Here is a 19,500-nt window from a genome sequence, read left to right on the forward strand (position 1 = left end):
GAGAGGTTTAAATTATTCTGAGGTAGGGGCCAAATGATGGTGGTTAGATTATCCCAAGCTCAATTCTTCCTTAAGACTTTGAAGATTAAATCTCTGCAACAGAGGGCTTTGCCTGTGCCGTATCTTGGATTATTTAGATAAAAGCAAACAAACAAMGGACAAAATACCTGCAGGACTTACCACATAAGGTAGGACGTAAAAATCATGAAAATGAGGAGGAGGAACCCACCAGCTGATACCCCATACACCCAGATCTTCAGTCGACCATCTGTTGGAAGATGGGGAAACGATGGCGGGAGAGAAGGAAAGAGTAAGAAGCTTTATGTTAAAACACAAATTCTTCAGAGGATAAAGAGGATAAAAAAGAAAAAAACACACAAGTAAAAGTGGTATTACTGCTGATGGGAAACACAGCAAGGACTGCCTGGGAATACTCCATCAAGAGTATGCTTTTGATGGAAAACGTTCTCCTGCACTCCTTTTCAAGCCAGAATTTTAACTTTGGTGAAGATTTTAGGCTCTCCTCAGGAAACCTCGGAACGAACCCTTCAGGTCCGTGCTCCGAAGCAGCACGGCGGCCGTGCGGCGCGGTGCGGCCAGGCCGCCGGCCCCGGCAGAGCAGGGCGCCGCGCAGGGAGGGCCTCGGGGAAGGGATGTGACCGCTCCCGGCAAGCACCCGCGGGTCACCGGGGGTAAATACCAGTGTGGACAAGCTACTTATTGCCGAAAAAAATGTTTTGGACAAGTACAAACGGGAATAAATTCAGCTTAGAAGAAAAACAAGAATATGTTTTGTAARACTAAGCGGGATAAAGTTGTGCAACAGCTTTCTAGTAGGACCACGGGAGCCGGAGACATAAGGAGTTTTAAGGGGGGGGGGGTGAGATCGGGCTGTGGGGCTCGTTTGCAGGCCGGGCCAGGGGACCGGATCCTGCGACCCCTGCAAGAGCCCTTCCGCGCACGAGGCTCCGCTCGAGCGTCTTGGTACTTTCCTTCTGACAAAAAGTTTTGAAACGTGTTGTGTTGAGGGTTCTTGAATTAAAAGCTTTGCATTAATAATGATCATTAAAAAAAAAAGAAAGAAAGAAAAGGAAAAGAAAAGAAAAAAGCATTTCTGCTTCTTGCCCAGATCTGGACGCCCAGAATCCCTTGTAGATAGAAACTATGCTTCCCCCCCCAATGCAGTGTGTTTCATGTCAGAGTCATCACTACCTGCTGGGCGCAGAGATACGAACCCACTCCGTGGCCACGGCAATGATCCCGACAGAAGCCGGAGCAGACTCGCTCACGCCCGCGTGGAGCCGCTGCGCGGGACAGTCCCTGAGCCTGCTCCTATTCCATCTTTGCACGGCGGTCTTTTTCAAAGGGAAACAAAATTTAACCAGGTCCCACCCCTGCCGGTTTTTCCTGACTCTGTGGAAAGGCTGAGGATCTCTCACCGAGGTTCTCTGCTCCCCAAAACACCGGCAGCCTGTCCCCGACACGAGGAGAGCCCAGTGCCTCCTGTCCGGGTGTGAACGCTGCGCAGTCCGGCCAAGGGCATTGCACGGCAAGAAGGTGGCCCCAAGCCCTGTCCCCTGCGAAGGCAGRGAAGCTCTCCGTCCCCGGCACGAAGGCACCGGGCCGCGCAGCCTACACTTTAGCAATACCATTTAAATTGCCTCTCAACTTGAGAAGAGTTTTTGTACCCGAACCCTGGCCTCTCTGCGTGGTTCAGAAAGAAAAAACACAGCCCGGTTCGAAATCGGTTCTGCGCACTCCTGCAGAACGTTTAAAAGAACAAAATCCTCAGCCTCATCGAATCGCTGCAAGACTCGCGCTCCAAACCGTAACCAGGAACRGAAACCAAATTAAACAGACAAAGGCACAAAGGCTTTCCCCGACAGATACCAGGCCTTAAAAGTAGACAGAGGTCAAGGGCTATCAGAGGGCCACAGTGCGACCCACTGGGGAAGGTTCACCACAGGCTCGCTAGCAAGAGCTTAACTGGCAACAGTGGCTCCCTAGCAGTAATTACTGCAACTCTGCAAATTAGTAAGCCTGACAGCCTTGTTTTAGAGGAGCAATTACGTATTTTATCACGAAGCTAGACAAAGAAGGGGAACGATCTGAAGTGTACTAGCCTTGAGCTGCAGTCTGAAGGACACGTACAGGAACAGACTGAAGAGATACCTTCAAGGCTCCATGGGATTGCCTAGCAGGCACGTGCCTTCTTCATTGCATTGCTGTGTATAGTTTCTGTAACATTTTGCCCCCAAATTAAATCATACCATGCTTTGTAAAAAGCTCCTTAGTCCCTCTTTCTCTCTGCCTGCTCCTGAGGGAGAACCAGCTCCGTGATGCTGCACCGAGGCCAAGCTTTCAGGGTTGCAGCTTGAATGCTGATTTGAAGAGAGGGGGATGYAGCATCCACCTGCTCCTCTCTCCCTTTTGCTATCCCCACAAAGCTATCAGCTGAAGACGGGACACCTGAGTAAGTCTGCAGACACTGGCAAAAGGCAATTAACCCCAAACCTGTGACCTGAGGTGCCAGTGAGCTGCGTAGGCTTTTGGATGATGAGTTTGATCTAAACCCAGCCAACTTTAAAAGGCTTTGGACCAAGCTCTATTAGCTCTGAGACTGTCAACGCAAAGGGTAACTACCGCATGCAAATCAAATATGTAAATGTAACATTCAAAGTGTGATCACATATATCAGGCAGAATTATGGCCCCTTGAAAACCGTAGCAGAATTTTTCATTACATGTTTTCTAAAATCCCGTGTTCATTACAAACTAATAGGAAACAACCACAATGTCATGGAGTACAGGGAAGGAGGCACTGGGAGGATTTTAGAACATGGGGAGCATTAATGCATTTTGACTTGCCTGACACTTTTGTCTCCTACTTTAAAAGTTTCCTTCCTATTTTAGAAATTTATTTTGAATAAATTCATGGTGCAAAAATAGTTTTAAAATGAGAAACTCACCAAAATATAACAAAACTGTAAGTGTGTGAAAAATGAGGAAGAAAAATACAATGAGAGCAAGAAGATCAAATGGGTATGTTTGCTTCTGTAGACTTCTATTCCCCAAGTTTTACCCAACCTCACTCATTCAGTGTTCAAAATTACTTAGCTACGTTACCTGAGTAAAAAAGCAATGCTCATACTGGTATCAAATACTCTAGCAACGGCTCCAGCACTGTATGCTGGTCTAGGCACATTCAGTCTGCCAGTTCAAACTGGGAAACATTTTATGACACCAGAGTTAAATTCAGTTTTAAGACTCACTATTTGGGCACTGTAGCTTGCCCGTCTCCCCCACCACCACCACCTTTTTTTTAAGTGTGTTAACTTCAACACTTAAAACTTCAGCCTCTTCTATACATTTTCTATACCCGTTTTTTTCATATACTTTTGAAATGCGGCAAGAAAAACCCAACCTCTTCTTTTATGAAATCTTAAGATGTACTTCTGCTCTGAGTCTTCTGAAGTGCTATGATCAATGTCTTTCCTGGTCCAACTACAACATTTGTAGAAACATCATCAGATAATAATACTAAGCATCCCCAAATCACATATGAGTATTCTTTTGAAAAATATTATTGCTTCATTTTGTCTCTGCTATCTCTCAGCATAAGAGATTATGATTATTCTATATAGCCACAAAGGAAAGAAAGATGACACACAAGTTAGCAATTGTGAGACTGCTCTGCAGCTCCCAGACACAATCTCTGATGTTATGATCTGCAAAGCATGTATCTTTCTTCTATAGAAATGTTGTAAAGAAAATTTATTCCATTCATATTTAAGTTTTTCACCTGGATTAAAAGGTTGAATAGACCATCCTTTGAAAATGTCATGCATTTTTGAGTTGACAGGTTTATTTTTTCCAGCAACGGTCTTAACATCAGCTTTCTTATCTTCTAAACCTGGTACCTTCATGCAGTAATCCAGGAAACCATTTGATCTCATTATTTCTGTATATCCTCGCTCACATCCGCAGACTCCTCTCTAGGTGATAAAAGGGAATAAATAGTATCCTCTTGCAGAACAGTGCAAATTGCAGGTAAGCTAGAAAGAAACTGTGAGCTACTTTCTGCATATGTAATCAGCAAGTTAATCTCCACCAAACCAAACAAGCCAATAACTGGTCCCTGCAAATCCATTTCAGACCAAAAAGACAAAAGGTAAATAGGGTATTAGTTGAGAGAGAACCAGTAATTATAGAGAAGACCAACATGGAGCCATTTTCATGCATTTTCATCCTAACAGGCTCAATCACAGGCATCTGTGGCTTTATCCACAATCCCTCTTGTCAATAAAATTTTTACCGCTAACCACGCTGGCCATTAGATAAGATTAACAAAGAAACTGTTTGATTCCAGAAAAACCCTCTATTCCCAAGTATTTCCATTTCAGTATTTCTTGAAACGAAGCCTTTATCACCAAATACCCATTGCCCTGTATCAGTCTAGGCAGCTTTTTCTAGAGGTTTCTTAGWAGTCTTTGGCTCACTAAATGGATACTCGATTTTCTGGATGTCTACTTTAATATAGCTTTCTTATGTTGTCTTTCTTTGCTAATTATCTTATAATTACAATATCTGCCTGAGGGTCTCATGTTACGKTCCAAAGAAGTGATTGATTTACATTATCTGTGATCAGAAGTTAACTCTTGACCTCAGCATTTGCCACAACCTCCTCAATATGTTCATAGATGATCCTGAGCTTTTGAGARGCTTTGGACAGAAAATGGAATCTCAAGAGGTTTTATAGATAGTAAGGGCTGGTTTACCCATCACTTTTATGTCCCTGTGGGCTCTCAGCGCTCTCAGAGCAACCCGCATGGCCATACCCAATTGCTACCACAGCTTCCTCACACACTGGGGCTTTCTGTGTCCGTAGAGGAGATGAAAGGGAAGTACGCTTTTATCTCCTCTCACACCAGTTTTAAGTAGTCCTCATTTGCTGTGTGACAGAACAATAGAATATAATGAAAATTAAACTAAGAGGTTCCAAAACTGCTCTGCAAAGACAAAACCAAAATCGTAACACCATCACTTGTTTCTGCAGGTTTGTGTTTTCCTTTCAAACTGAAATTCCTGCAACTTCCTCGAGGTGGTATCATGTGCGCACTGAAGTATATTCCAGGGTCCTAAAATGCATTTGAGATACAGAAGATAACTGAATAGATTTGCGGTGTTAATTCCTCCAACATACTCTGCAGCAACTAATTACCTGTGTGCAGTAGGAGAATGGTTTCCTGCATGCTGGATTGCAGTGCTGAATTTCAGCCGGTTTGGTCTGAAGAGAACACCCTCCTGTAAAAGGAATTATTGAGCACTTTAAAGGGTATGTTTTACAATGTTTTTGACTTGGATCACTATAGTGTAAGTATTACTTGTCTGCTTATTTTATATGGTTATATACTAGTCTATGGAGCTCATTAGCATAATATCTGTAGGCATCACATTAATTAATTTGCCTTAACAAGGCAGGGAATCATTATCATATCCATCTTACTAATGGAGAATGGAGATATCCAGAATTAAGGAATTTGCCACAAGCCACATAAGAAGCTGGGGACAGAATCAGGAATTAGATACAGATCTTCTTCATCCCCATTAATGTCTTATCTACATCAGAAGACATAATCCACATTAATACCATAGCCCATCCTCATCTGGGGGAGTCTATGCTTCTCTAGACATAAAAAATGCTAATGCATTCTTAACTTCTTGGCACCCTTGCACACAAGAATTTGTATATTATTGTAACAAGTTATTATAAATAGTATTAGGATGTGCAAGCCCTATTGCCTTTGCCAAGAAGTCACGGAGCTTCAAAGTGCTGACCATGAATTTCACTTTTCATCATGTACAGGAAGGCTTTGTAGGTCACAAGAACAGCAGGAATCTCACAGTTTGAGCTCTGAGTGATTTGAGATTCCTGCGCTTGGAATAGAAGAAGAGGTAAAGAATCTGGGCTCTCTACTGAGCTTGTGATTTTCTCTTCCTTTCTCTAGAGTTATACAAAGGTTGCACTATCAGCTGTACAAGCCAGGCCTTTTAGTATGTGCATACTCATTTCTTCCTGTGACCAACCAAACAATAGGGGTAACTCACCCAATTACTCTCATTTAATGACAGGTGTGATGCTGACCTTATAACAAGGTTGGCAAATTCCTACCTGTCTTTCCTACATACAAATCTGAATTGATATTCTGAAAGACTGCAGAAAGGCACTCCAACTGTCCTTCAAGCAGCTGATTCAGAGGATGAAATAAAACAGGATGAAGACTTTTTAATCAGTGGGGCAGTTTTTTGGCTATACCTGTGACGTTTGTCCCATCTGAACGCTGACACCACACTGTGCGTTCATTTTCTCGCCAAAGGCTGGTTTTCCACAGGTAGCTGTAACACTTCCCTCCTACAATGTAAAGACATCAGTATTAGTCAGTCTTCACATCGCAACAAAAACCAAAACAAATTCTCAAGTGGGAGAGAGCAGACTTGTGGCAACACTACCTGAGCAAGGCCGTGTTTCCATGACTTGTCCAGAACATCTCTCTTGGTGCTCTAAAGCCTGAACTATAAATGTCCTTGATCGAGACTGGCGACCTGTTGTCTCAAAGCTCCTGCCACCAATGCACATAAGCTCACATGAGCTCCATTCTGACCACTCTGTCAGATGACAATCACCTACACATTGAATGAATAAATCATGGGTTATCAAAAAGAATCAGCCATAAAGGATAAGGACAGTCTAAGTATACATCAGCTTTAATATCAAAATACCACCAGTTTATTACCCAGTGATAGGCATTATTCAGATTTTCTGCTTCATATGGTATCTTCCCTACCCCAAAAAAGAAAGACTTTTTCAAGCAATCTAGAAGCATCAGATTGAGCATTGTCTGATCTAATGAATTACATGTTCTTAGCAGTAACTCTGACAGTGCTTAGGGCTGGGAACGCTCCCTAAGCTGAGACTGCAGCACAATTCCCTGCATCGTCTGACCAYAGCCAGACGTCAGAAGTTGAGAATGGGCTACGAGCTTGAATAACGGAGGCCTGAGCGTAACTGACTTTTGTAAATTAACATAAACCAAAAAATGAAGAACAGCTATTCTACCAGTATGAGCTGTAATTGCCAAACTATAGAGGCATCTCTATCTCAAAAAGCTACTCAGGCAGGAATATACTGCAACTTCTCAAAGACTTTACCTGGGCAAGGCACAGAACAGGGTAATTGCAGGACACTCTCTTTTGATGGCAGCTCGCCGCATAAAGCATTTTCCACTGGTTTGTAGGTAACAGGAACAGATGCATCATGCACTACACACGTGAGGTTGCGGACTTGGAAGCCATCTCCACACTGTCCACCCTATAAAACAATAGAAAGGAACAAAGACACACACTGCTGACATAYGCACATCACAAAAAAACCATGGTTGATTCCACCTGAAAAGACTTCAGAGACAAAAATCTGATCCCTGGTCTGAACAGTCCACCAGGTATGCCAGGTCATGGGAGGACAGATGGAGATCTCCAGGCATGTCTCTACTGAAGCTGAGACCCAGGGTCACTGCCAGGCTGCTCTCCCTGTGCTGGCAGAGCCACCACATCGTAACYGAAGTGGGAGAACAGCACACAAGTGCTTTCCTTTCTCCACCCGGAAGGTCCAGGAAGAACTGAGTAGCTGAGGAGATGAGGGAGAGCTCTGGCAGGAGCTTTCTGTGCAGTGGTGCTGTTCCACACAGTCCTGGCTAGCAGCTTTGCCTCTAGGTGCCGACTGGATGCTAAGCATGGATGAGAATTACTGTACTCAGCACTAACACTGTTCAGAGTGGAACAGAGTCACAGCTCTGGGGCAGTGCGAGAGCAGTTTGGAATAGATACCAAAAGAAAATATAATACTGAAATGCATTAGCTGGAACAATTCAAATATACAGGACTTGAAGTCTGTGTCTAGCATGTGGCAAGGATGGAAAGGATACGTGAAGAGCACTGCTTCAGGACAGTTGGTCCTTTCCCATAGGGCAAGGCTTAGAATCTCCYAGGAGAAGGGATCAGTACCAAAAATGATGAATGTCCTAGAAGAGGTAACTATCTTGCTGAACTTTCCTGCCTTTAATTAGAGCTAATGAATTAACTGATTCTTAAGATGTACCCCGCTAACTGAAAACAAAAATTCTTGGCTACTCTAAAGAAGCCAAGGGTGGAGCAGGGCATGAAGAACAGGCATTTCCGTTCACCTCCTTTGATGATACAGCCCAAGACGAGTGTTTGAATAGTGTAAATCTGCAACAGCAAAAATTCTTCAGAGCTTTTAATTTGTCTGCAAGGATTGTCGTCCCCTAGGATGTTTGTGCAATTTCTTAATTGTGCAGACAGTTATTGATTCCAAAGCGGACAGATATCACCAATTCATTGCACATACTCTACTGAACTTTCTTCCAACGTTAGCCACGGTCTGCTAGCGCTGAATTAATTTTGAACAAGCAGTAGAAGGCTCCATCTGAGCCATTCTTCATTCCAGTCCTGAAACGCTTAACAATATACCAAAATACTGGCTAAAAATGGCTTCCCTTACTGAAAAGCCAGTATCTTTTGGTTAAACTGATGATCAGGGATGCTGTAAGAACTGAAGCACAAAGGCTATCTTTAAAGGCTGGAATTGTTTCATTCACTTCTGAAAAACAGAGTTGCAGTGACATTTGAGGAACACACCTTAGCTCTGTGCAACACTTGATGCACATGTATCCTACGCTTTGCGGAAATGGCATTTTACAAAATTCAGTAAATAAAATGCGAGAAGAAACATGGAACACTGCCTTTATATAACTGAGGGAAGTGTTACTTGCTTGGCAGTAGATTTAAAAAAAAATAATGGACTTCATCTGCAGAACTGAATGGCTCCCTACCAGCACATTTATTCACCATATGTTTGATGGCAGGAATCTCAAGAATGGCTCTCCTACATACACGTGGTACCTTTTTCATTTTCTGCATTTCTCCTTTTGCTGACACATAAGGAAATGAAAATAGGAGCCTAACTAGTTGGATTTAAAGTACTTGCTAATCAAAAGTGTCTTAGAGAAGTATTAGTGTAGATTTACTATATGCAGCTAGATTTTCAAGTTTTCAACACCATGTTTCACTTTAGTCAGTATGTAACTTACTGTTCTAAATTACTGTTTCACCACTGAAACCTCTATTGCAGTCTCAGATTAATGGTGTGTGAATAACTCATGCAGCTGTCAATTGGGTTAGAGTTCTTAGAAATTGCTGGTGGAAACAGAATACAACACGGAGAAAATTCTCTGGGGAAATGGGCACTAATCAAACTGTAGTGTACTTCTGACTCAAAGAAATAACTCATGGAATAACTAAAGATTACTAGAAAGGACAAAAAAAGTTTTTAAAAAAGATATGTATTCTTTTATAAGTGATATATTAAAAAAATCTATAAATTCATATAAATACAAAAATAAATATGAATAATAGATATAAACAAAACTATTTTCTTCTGGTACAGTAATCTCCACTACAAAAAGCAACATGCTTTAAAGCAACATTCTTCATTCTTCTACCATGCAATACTGGAAATATACACATATTTTCCTATGTTTAGAAAAAGAAATAAATAGAAACTATGGCATCTCAAACAATTCAAAATGTAAAGGTTAGCTTTTGAATAGTGGCTTCCATTTACTTGCTTTCATTCAAGACCAGTGATGTGTTCTTGCAGTCAACAGAACCCAATGACACACTTAAAAGATGTAATGTTGCCCTGTCATTTACACATGAATATGACACTGACTTTTTCAAGTACATTCAGCAAGGTCATAAGCAATGCAGGAGCACTGTATTAACTTTCATATCATCTTAAAAATTATTCATGTCCCCAAAATTATACATTTGAAGATCTAATTAATAGGTGTGGAATCAGTGGAAGATTGCTACAGTAATGGCACAACGAGGATGCAGTGAATAGCTCCTAATCAGAGGAGAATTGCCTAGCAAATTATCAAATATTCAGAACTCTGTGGATCAAATCTGTATTGTAAATGYCCTTCCCTGGAAGATGTGAGGATCTGAGGTTTGCACAAAACCAGGATTTTTCTCTTGAGTCATGAGCTCCTTGCAGGACATCTGCAGGGCTCTGACTTCCAGGGGGCAGGACTTCCCTCCCCTCGGCTGCACAAATTCCCGCACTGACACTTCCCAGCACGTAGCGAACCTGGGGTTCCCTAGGTGCATTCGGGGACCTCCAGCCTCCCTGCACGCAGCCTCCCTCCAAGAGCTCCCCTTGCCCCACGTGACCACCTGGAAAGCAAGGGGAAGGTCTGGCCAGCAACAGTTAGCGCTTTTAGTTGTTAGCTTGGAGAAAGAAAGACRAGACACAATTAAACAAATACAAGTGTAATCTAGGATAGCGTTTTGACAACCAGAGATGCTTTTAATTTGCTAATATGTTGATATATGACAGCATCTACATGAACCTGCTATTATTTCACCCCCAATGGTGCATTACCAGCCACATATAAACACATTAATTACAGAACAGGTAACAGTCCTAATAAGCTGCTTTGCCTGGACATGCCTGTAAGAAAAGTTTTCTCTTTTCAGCTTTTACTTGGGTTTTGTGCATGTTCACGGTCATTTTAGGTAAAGAGTTGATTGGCCAATGCCAGTCTCATCACATATTGGYGCTCATGTTGATAAGCACTGAATTACATAAAAATTCTTAATAAAAAAGCATTATATGATCACATTTAAGGGACAACTTTTAAAATACTTTAGAAAGGAAGRGTTCATAGCCTGAGAATCATAAGTAGTTAGTGTTTGGTAATGTCTAGCTACTTGGCTTAAATTCCTTTAACGGAAAAATTATGAAGAGTGTCAGCCACTGCTAATTTTTGTTTTCTTCCTCCTTATCAGGGTAAAACACTTCAACTCCAGTGGGAAAACGGTTTGTGTAACATATAAGATTAACCACATCTCCCATTTTCAAAGTTCTGCATCCCGTTGTACGTAGCACAGCTGCAGCACCCTCCGCTGGAGGGGTGCCCGTGATACGTGTAATTTCATGGACAGCAGCGCACTGATTTACACACCGCGAAAATCAGCAATACAAAACACTTAGCAAGCCCTATTCCTAAACTCACAAACACCTCTAATTATTCACATGAGGTCAACTTACAGTCCTTCTATGATTAAGAAATATATTCTCAGTTATCTCATAATACAAGGAAGAAATATTTTAGCCTAATAATTAGGTGTCCTGATTATATTACTATAGGAGAACATTTTTATAATATGTATTTTGGTTCTACTATAGTATGCATTTACCTTATTTAATGAATTATCCTTGAAAGCAGGAATTCTGAGAGCTTTCTTTAAAAAGTAATCTTAAGCTTCTTTTCCAGAAAAGCACAAGAATAAATCATCCTATATTTATGAACYGCATTTAATTCCTAAGCACCTCATTAAAGGGAGTTGGACATGAAAAAAATGGCCGCTCTCCAAAAAAGAAAGCAAAGGGTAGAGAAACTACAACACAGTAATTTAAGAGGAGAAGSAAGCAGTATCGCACTGAGAGTGCGGGAGGAGATCTAGGTTAGAGCAGATTATGATTACTTGCACTGAGCTGAAATTTAGCCAGCTTCTCGATGTACATATTTTTATTCTGCAAGATGCGTTATTCAGCTGGAATATGCTAGGGTGTTAAAAGAATTAATATGGGAGCTGAATTATCAGCTATGTTATTTTCYGTGGTTGAAGGTTTCCTCTCTAATATTTAGCAGAACTTGCTTGCCTTAGGTGGACAAAATGCCAGTTGAGGATGTTATACATAAATAAATAAATAATGTAGTACATACACAGCTCATATTCACATCTGCAGTTGCAATGAGTTGTCAGTCAGTACAGGAACTGAGAAAGAAAGGTGGTCCTAATTGCTTCTCTGACCTTGGACTGGCCAAAGGTTGTAATAGTCCAGATTTCATTTATAAATACCTGGGAAAAATTCTAGGCACCTGTGATGCCATCRGCAGTATTCTGCACAGCTCTAAGATGCTCTCCTGCATCTGCTTTGCCTCTGTCAATAAAGTGAGTAGGTAATCAAGAGGCCACACCACGCTAGAGGGCAGGCCACGGAAGACGAGGGCTGTGTCTTCACACGCATTATTGCCCTTATTTTCCTATGCTCTGCAGTGCGAAGAAGCAGCCACAGATCCCCGCAGAGGTCTCGTGCCCTGGGATTCGAAGGGGGATTCTTCCACGCAGCCACACGTCTCTCACCTGCAGCTCTGCAAAGCTGGCTTCATGCAGACTGAGCGGATTTTGTTCTGCCTGGGAAAACTTCAGTGCAAGAGATTCATGTCCACTTTATCTGGCTAACTAACCAAAACATTTAAATATATGAAACGCGATCTAAAAGATAAGGAGAGGGGGAGAAGTGTAGGGGGAGGCGGAAAATCAATTCAAGTTTGATGCAACTCAAGGGCGGTGAGAAAATGAAGACTCCAGTGCTGACAAAGCAGAGGTGCAGAGTGTATGTGCAGCACATGGCAATTTATTCCAGCCATTTTTGGATCATTAAAAAGATAGTCACACTTAGGAGAAAGTAGAAATAAGCATTTCATACCATAACTTACACTATGGTACTTAACATCTCGTAGGGAGAGACCAGCTAGCAGACTTAAAAAAAGAAAAAAAAAAGAAGAAAGAAAGAAAATAACCTACTAAATGCTTGTGAAAACTAGCCAATCTATTTTTGTGTTAGAGTTATTTTATATAATTAAATTATAGGTCACCGTGGCTATGCTCACTCAAGCACATTTACTCTGTAAATCTCCTTTAATACCTCTATAAGCTCACAGTACTGGAACTCATATTGTTATAAATAGTTTTTGATGGCTGGAAGATTAGGTGAGCAGGTTTACCATTCTTGAACTTTCCCCACTTTAGCATGGATCTTATCAACGCTTTCAATGACAAAAAAAAAAAAAAAAAAAAAAAAACTCTGAAGAGCAGCCTAAATCAATTCTGCCATATTACCATGATTTTTATTGTTAACATCAACGGCCTGCACTGCTGGGAGCACTCAGGGAGCGTTAGAGAAGGCCTTACCTCCACGCGGCACGGAGACCACTCTCCCAGAGCCCAGCGGTAGCACGGCTTGACGGGACAGTGCCTGTACTGGGAGAGCTGAGCTGGGCATGGTCTTCCTCCGCCCTGCGCCTGCAGCACGACGGCGCGCGATCGGACCGCTTGGCCTGCGCCGAGAGAGGAGACACCAGAGGATGAGCAAGATGAYACTTTCTTCTTTCTTTTTTCTTCCCCTCATTTCCCCTACACATCTCTGCAGCTTTCCTCGCTGGCGCTCTCCTCCCTCCCAGTCCTCTGAGGCTCCATCTCCTCCGTAAGCTTTTCTCCCCTATTTTTTACAGCTCCTCTCTCTCTTCAGCGCTAAACTCGCCTCCTCTGGACCATCGTCCTCTCTTCTGTGCCCACGGAGGACAAGTGGATGAGGCTGGGGCTTCGGTGAGGCCCCAGTCCCATAGCGGGACCTGTCCATGCGGGCCCCAGTAGGCACCAGCATCACGGCCACCCCATGAAACACTCCATCTGCCCAGGCAGACTCGTGGACAGAACCGAGCCATCGTGTTTTAACGGAGAACTGTATTTGTGATACAGCATGACCACAGCTGTAGCGAGCTCCTTGCTCAACAGGTTGGGTGGGCTTTTGGCTTTTTTGTTTYGTTTTGTTTTTTAATACTGGCAACTGTGGAGAGATTTTTATGGACAGAAGTTTGTCATTTTATGTCCATGAATTAGCAACAGTTTATAAAAATGCAGTTAAAAGTAGTTTGGCTTTTCTTTAATTAACACCATATATAAGTTCCGTCTTTTTTATAGACTTGCTGCACTGCTGACAAACCTACAGCGCTGCTAAGAGACACCAAGTTTATCAATAGAAACAAAGGCAGATTTTGTGATGAGTAGTTATATGGGCTTATCACTATTATTAGTTCATTTTTTTCACCAATAAAAAGCTGTTGAGAAAGTAATTATTCAGGAAAACTATTTGGATAACATGGATGTAATTACTAAATCTGCCATTCTGTGGTTCATATACTGATGTTTTGTATGTTTTCCAAGCACACAATTTGTTTATGCAATACATTTAAATACTTGACTAAATCCTGATTATTAAATATGACAAGAAAATCACGGCATCATTTCCAACATTACACATTCAATATGCTTCCACAGATTTTTAACAAATGAAATTTTCTTTTTATGACCAATTATGTGCATCTAATTTGAAAATTGCAAGTACTCTACTGGCTATTACCGTCCATAACCACTTCTACAATTTCCATTAAAATCCTATTTATTATTGGTGAAAACTTCTTCAGCTACCGAATGGAAAAAGCAATTATGTTACTACTTCTGAAATAATAAAGCTGAATACATTCATTAAAGTTACAGCAATTCCATTTTCTTCTCCTTCGCTGTCCATTTAAGTCCAGGAATGTTTTCTCTCAAAAYGTTTCAATTAGAATCCTGACTACAATTAAAAAGAAGAGTGGAAAAGAGCCTTGCGCAGCGGGGCGCACACGGTATGCGCTAGGATAACGTTTCTGCCTTGACTCTCACTAGCCACGGATGGGAGAGGCAGTTAACAACAGGGCTCAGCCAGCGAGCAGGCACGTGCAGCAAGACGGATGCAAGCCCGGATTGCAAACCCGTCTGAAGACCGGTTTCTTGTCCAGTCGTAATCCCCCGGGCCTGGGGAGTTCGGAATAGGAGCGATGATAAGAGCTCCTGCCCGCATGACAGTCAGACAGCCGGCGGGGACGACGGCCCAAGGCCCTCGCGCCCCCGCTCCCCTCCGCCCCGAGGCTTCAGACCTTGAAGCATTCATCAGACTACTTAAATTAAATAGTTTSCTCTTATTCACTCTGCTTAACATCTTTCTAGCAAAACACAAATGAAAAGARCATTGAACGGAAAATACTATTTTCCTTTCAAGAGGAATTTAACAACTGTTCTGTTTTCACTTACRCTTTAATTTCCAACAGCTGCTTATCCAAACCATTTAAAGCCACTGCACTCTCAATGGCAAGCTGGTGTTTGACTCATTTTTGCTACCACCTTTCTTGCTGTGCTGTGAATAAATCATTAAAGCAGGAAGAATATTGCAAGAGATTTCATTGAAAAGGCCATTTTCCTTGGGCACAGTCACTGCAGTGCATCTCTTAAAGCTCCAGGGTTTTCTCTTCACACCTTATACATTATTTTGGTGCTCAGTTGTGCCTCAAGTAGCAGAAAAACTYCACTTGTCTTTACTGTACGAAATCTTAATATCTACGGAGACTATAATTTCACTACAGCTGAAATTTCACCGTGCTGCCTTTACAAACTCTGCAATASACAAAGCAGTTTCTTAAATTTCTCAGTGAACTAGCCACATTTCTGTTTCATCTGCTCAGCAGTGTTAAATGATATGAAAAGTAAGACAGAAAGTCTGCTGAAAATTGGAAGTGTGAAGTTCTTCTTCTTATCCTCAAATTTGCCAAAAAGACATTGGACTTGCTAATGCTGTTAATGGTCACTGAAAAGCTGCTTGGAATCAGTGGCAAAAATTTCATCTCAGAAACACAGGGTCATATTTCCAGATTGGAAGGAGAGTACTTTTAATGGAAAAATTTTGCACTGTTCCTTGCATTTTATCCCCACAAAGTTATGCTACACGGCTGAAACCGAGATGATTAAACTTTCTGCTAAAGCTAATCCCAGTCAAAATCACCGGCGTGTTTAATCTGTTTAAAACAGTGCCGTCAGACTCTATAAAGTGCAAATCTATTATGCAAATGCAAGACTGCAGCCGGGATCGAGTTCCTTAAACACAACGCGGGAGGTCAGGCTAGCTCGGGTGCAAAGCAGMCGGGGCTGGGAAACGCCGCTTGCTGGAGACGCTCCTTAAAAAGCATCGTTCCAGTAACTTTGATGCACGCCTTTTGCACATCATCCATTAAGATGGCATTATAAATCTTTCCGTAACAGTACAGCAGCAACTCTGAGGAACTCGGCCATACGTCAGCCTCAAGCACTAAGCAGCGCCCAGCACAGGCGCTGCGCAGACCCATAGCTACGAGAGGCAAACACAAGCTACACACCTCCGGAGGCTCAGCACAGGCAGGGAAGAGAGATCTACTCGACTCATCATCAGTTATAAAAATCAATATGTTCCCCCTCTGGCCGCTGTGYACCAGAACCATAGTAGATGTCAGCGCCGCATATACAGTAGCACCGCATCATGTTTTGATGCAGCTTTCCATAAAATAAAACCTGAGCAGAAAAAAGGTACCAGCCATTAAAATATATCATAGCAAACCGAGTTACTGGAAGAGATGGCCAGAATACAAACAGTAAGAAACGCAGAAATAAAAATGTTAGCAATGTTGCTCAAGAAACGGATGAAATCATAAATCCAGCAAGAGTAGATTTTGATCTCAATGATATTTAAATGATGTTTCTCTTTGAAGTCATTTATGGCCCTYGAGCAAGCCCTCCACACACTCTCCACGAAGAGCCTGAGAAGCAGAATCTTATTCAGAGTGAACAGGGGAAAGAGCGGAGCCAGTGGCAGCACATGCAAATGATTCACTGTGAATCATTCCTGAGGAGTGAGCATTTATGTCCTACACGTTAGCTTTATCAAATAGTGTGATTTTTTATTTTTATATATATTTTTTTTATTTGGCAAAGGAAAGCAGAATCAGTGTTKACTACAGTCTATTCCCACAGCTTCTTTATTGTCATCCTTTGTTCTTCTAATGTCTAATTTGAGGCTTAATCCTATTCTCACAAACGACAATGAGAATCTCATGTTGGTTTTCTAGGCATTACAAGCACTGAAGACTTGGGCAGGAAATCCTCACTATATTCATCTGTGAAGTACCACCTGTAGATGCATATATAATTAATGTCTACTGCACTCAGAATAACTTGGGGAGCAAACTGACACAAATTCTTCCTAATCATTCCTACGTTGGGATGAGAATCGGAGACGCTTAGTTAAGCYATTCGAATGATCGAGAAGGATGTAACAAAGCTTGGCTTCCTCATGACCCGGGTTCTAAGGCAGCTCTTGTAGATTCTTAGCTGATGCAGGTTTGTAGAATATCTCCAGCTTTTGAATCACACAAATGTATGGCTTGAACTGTACAAGCCAGCTCGCTAGCTGGTAGCCTAACAGCTTTGTGTTCTTGGTGGGCCAGAAGGCGACTCAAACTGATCTGCSTTTGGGCTTGACTATGGGGTTCAAGTAGTCTTAATGAGTTTTGGGACCTTCAACAAAGACACTCACAGAAAAGCTGAGGTCTGCTCCACAGGGCATTTCTGCTTTCAGTCAGCTCAGGACCCTGCAGAAGTCCAGCTCTAGCTTCGGAGATAAGACATATGTTTACTCCTGAACTGCATGGGGAACCAGAAGCTCTTGAGTCACTTCTTAGAATTTATATAAACATTTTTAGGGTTGGGGGCAGAAAATCAGGCATACCTTTACTTTTGTAGTAGTACATCCCTTCGCAGACTCAAATGGATGCTCAGGATGAAAAAATCTCCAGCCATGAGACAGTATGAGCTAATCACTGCTCCACTGGATAATCCACTAGCATGCTAAACGCCACAACCCGCTTTTGCAGATGTAGCTCTGTTTACATTTAGAAAAGTAATATATGTCCATTTGGCAACATGAATATTAATACCTCAGAAGAGATTTTGAAGAAAAATAGTACTTGGAATTAATAGTATTCTTAGTGTATTGTYGGTAAATGGGAATTGTTGGTAATTCATAGTACTTTCTATGTTAACAGATACTGTTTTATTAAAAGTGCTCAAAACTCTGGAGAAAGAACACTATAATCCAAATATTAAGCTTTTTCTATAACATGCTTTGATCTCTGAAATCTATCTGAAGGGAATGTGCTACAGAAGTTAAGAACTTTTTTCTTCTTAACCTCAAATGGATTTGATTGAAACATGTATTACGGCTCTTGAATCTCAAAGATTAGCTTATGTCTAAAGCACACCAGAAGCTTGGGAAATAATGTCACAGGCCTATTTTGAATAAAACCTACAATGCATTTCCTTGTGTCAATACTCAGAGGACTTTTTAAATCATATAAAATTAAATAGGGTCTTTATCCTTTCGCTTTTTGGATGCTCGTAAGTATTACTGACTATAAAAAGCCTTGCTGAAGTTACTGGAACCATACAAATACTCAGGGASCTGTGGTTACAAGATGGAGACAGAGGAATACACTAAATAATGAACAATATTCTTAATGTTTATGTCTTCAATATGATATAATTACCTTACTAAAMGTAACTCTACCAAAAGGATTTTTAGCTATTAATCTATTTATTTTTTAAGTGTCCTGCAACTCTCACTAGCTTTTCTGATAATTCTATATAAATTCTCCCCATATCTCAGGGGTTAATACTTCAGGCATCTGTCTACCTGCTTCCTAAATTGCACTTTTCATTTTGGAGAAATTTCAAAATATCCCTTGGACTGCTGAAAAACATTTCCAAAGATCCCTTTTGAAAGGTTTCCYGTAAATCGAAGCAACGATTTCACTTTTTAAATGCGCTCGGAAACGCGCGGCGCTCTTCCACCTCTCCTGGGCGCCCGGGCGAGCAGGCGCAGCGCGGGCGGGTGACGCGGGGGCGGCGGGCGGCGAGGCGCGGACTCACCGCCGGCGCCGCAGGTGTGCGAGCACTCGGACCAGGCGGACCACGCCGAGAGCCGGCAGTCCACCGCGCATCCCACGAGGCACTCGGCRCTCGTCTCGGCGGGCCTCTCCAACTTGAGCTAGGAGAAAACAACATTTTAAACAGAAGCGGCGGCTCCGGCGGGACTCCAGTGTCGCCACTTGCAGGGAATTTTCCTGGGGATATAATCAGCAAAATGGCTTATCATTTTGAAGATTGGTTTTTTTTTCACGTCTAAATGTGAATGTTTGGGTCTTGTTTTGAAAGGATGATTCACCAACCTTTGAYGGGTTATAATCTCCCAGGCCTGGCTCCTCTGGTGCTACCTGGGTAACATAGGACCGGCAGCACTGTGCCCCAGGCACATCGCTCTCATCCTAAACCCCTTCGGAGCAGAAGGGCACTAACGCGCAGTGACATTCCCCATTACTGCATCTCCCGTAATAAAGACAATTTGCCCACGGCTCAGAAATAGCGACTTGGTGCGTATCAGAAGACGTGGGTCGTGTAGAAATGAAGTCATTCCGTAAAGGCTTCACCTGCTCGCAGCGGCGCGGGTGCACCGGTTTGCCGTCGCTGCGCACGCAGCTCAGAAGGCGCCTGCGAACTCCGCGCCCGCAGCTCGCGTCCGCGCCGAGCTGGCACGTGCTCCACTCTGAAAGCACAAGGCAAAAGGATTCAGGCCGGCAAGGTCACGCTGTAACTCGGTTTTATACCTATT

The 19,500-nt window shown here is 42.3% G+C and overlaps 1 protein-coding gene across 1 annotated transcript in view; it reads right to left on the reverse strand.

Moving 5' to 3' along the window:
- The window catches only part of THSD7B (thrombospondin type 1 domain containing 7B), a 260,059-nt gene that overhangs the window by 2,606 nt on the left and 237,953 nt on the right, over positions 1-19,500 (reverse strand). Inside the window, exons 19-27 of the mRNA XM_085320933.1 lie at positions 19,319-19,434; positions 18,762-18,879; positions 13,122-13,267; positions 7,209-7,368; positions 6,510-6,683; positions 6,316-6,411; positions 5,221-5,303; positions 3,802-3,994; positions 181-268 (exon numbers count right to left, since the gene is read on the reverse strand). Coding sequence (XP_085177059.1) covers positions 181-268; positions 3,802-3,994; positions 5,221-5,303; positions 6,316-6,411; positions 6,510-6,683; positions 7,209-7,368; positions 13,122-13,267; positions 18,762-18,879; positions 19,319-19,434 — 1,174 coding nt within the window. The remainder of the gene's footprint in view (positions 1-180; positions 269-3,801; positions 3,995-5,220; positions 5,304-6,315; positions 6,412-6,509; positions 6,684-7,208; positions 7,369-13,121; positions 13,268-18,761; positions 18,880-19,318; positions 19,435-19,500) is intronic.

The sequence above is a fragment of the Rhea americana genome, unplaced genomic scaffold (assembly GCF_003343005.1).
Source record: "Rhea americana isolate MKP2758 unplaced genomic scaffold, rheAme1 scaffold_67, whole genome shotgun sequence".
NCBI classification, from domain to species: Eukaryota; Metazoa; Chordata; class Aves; order Rheiformes; family Rheidae; genus Rhea; species Rhea americana.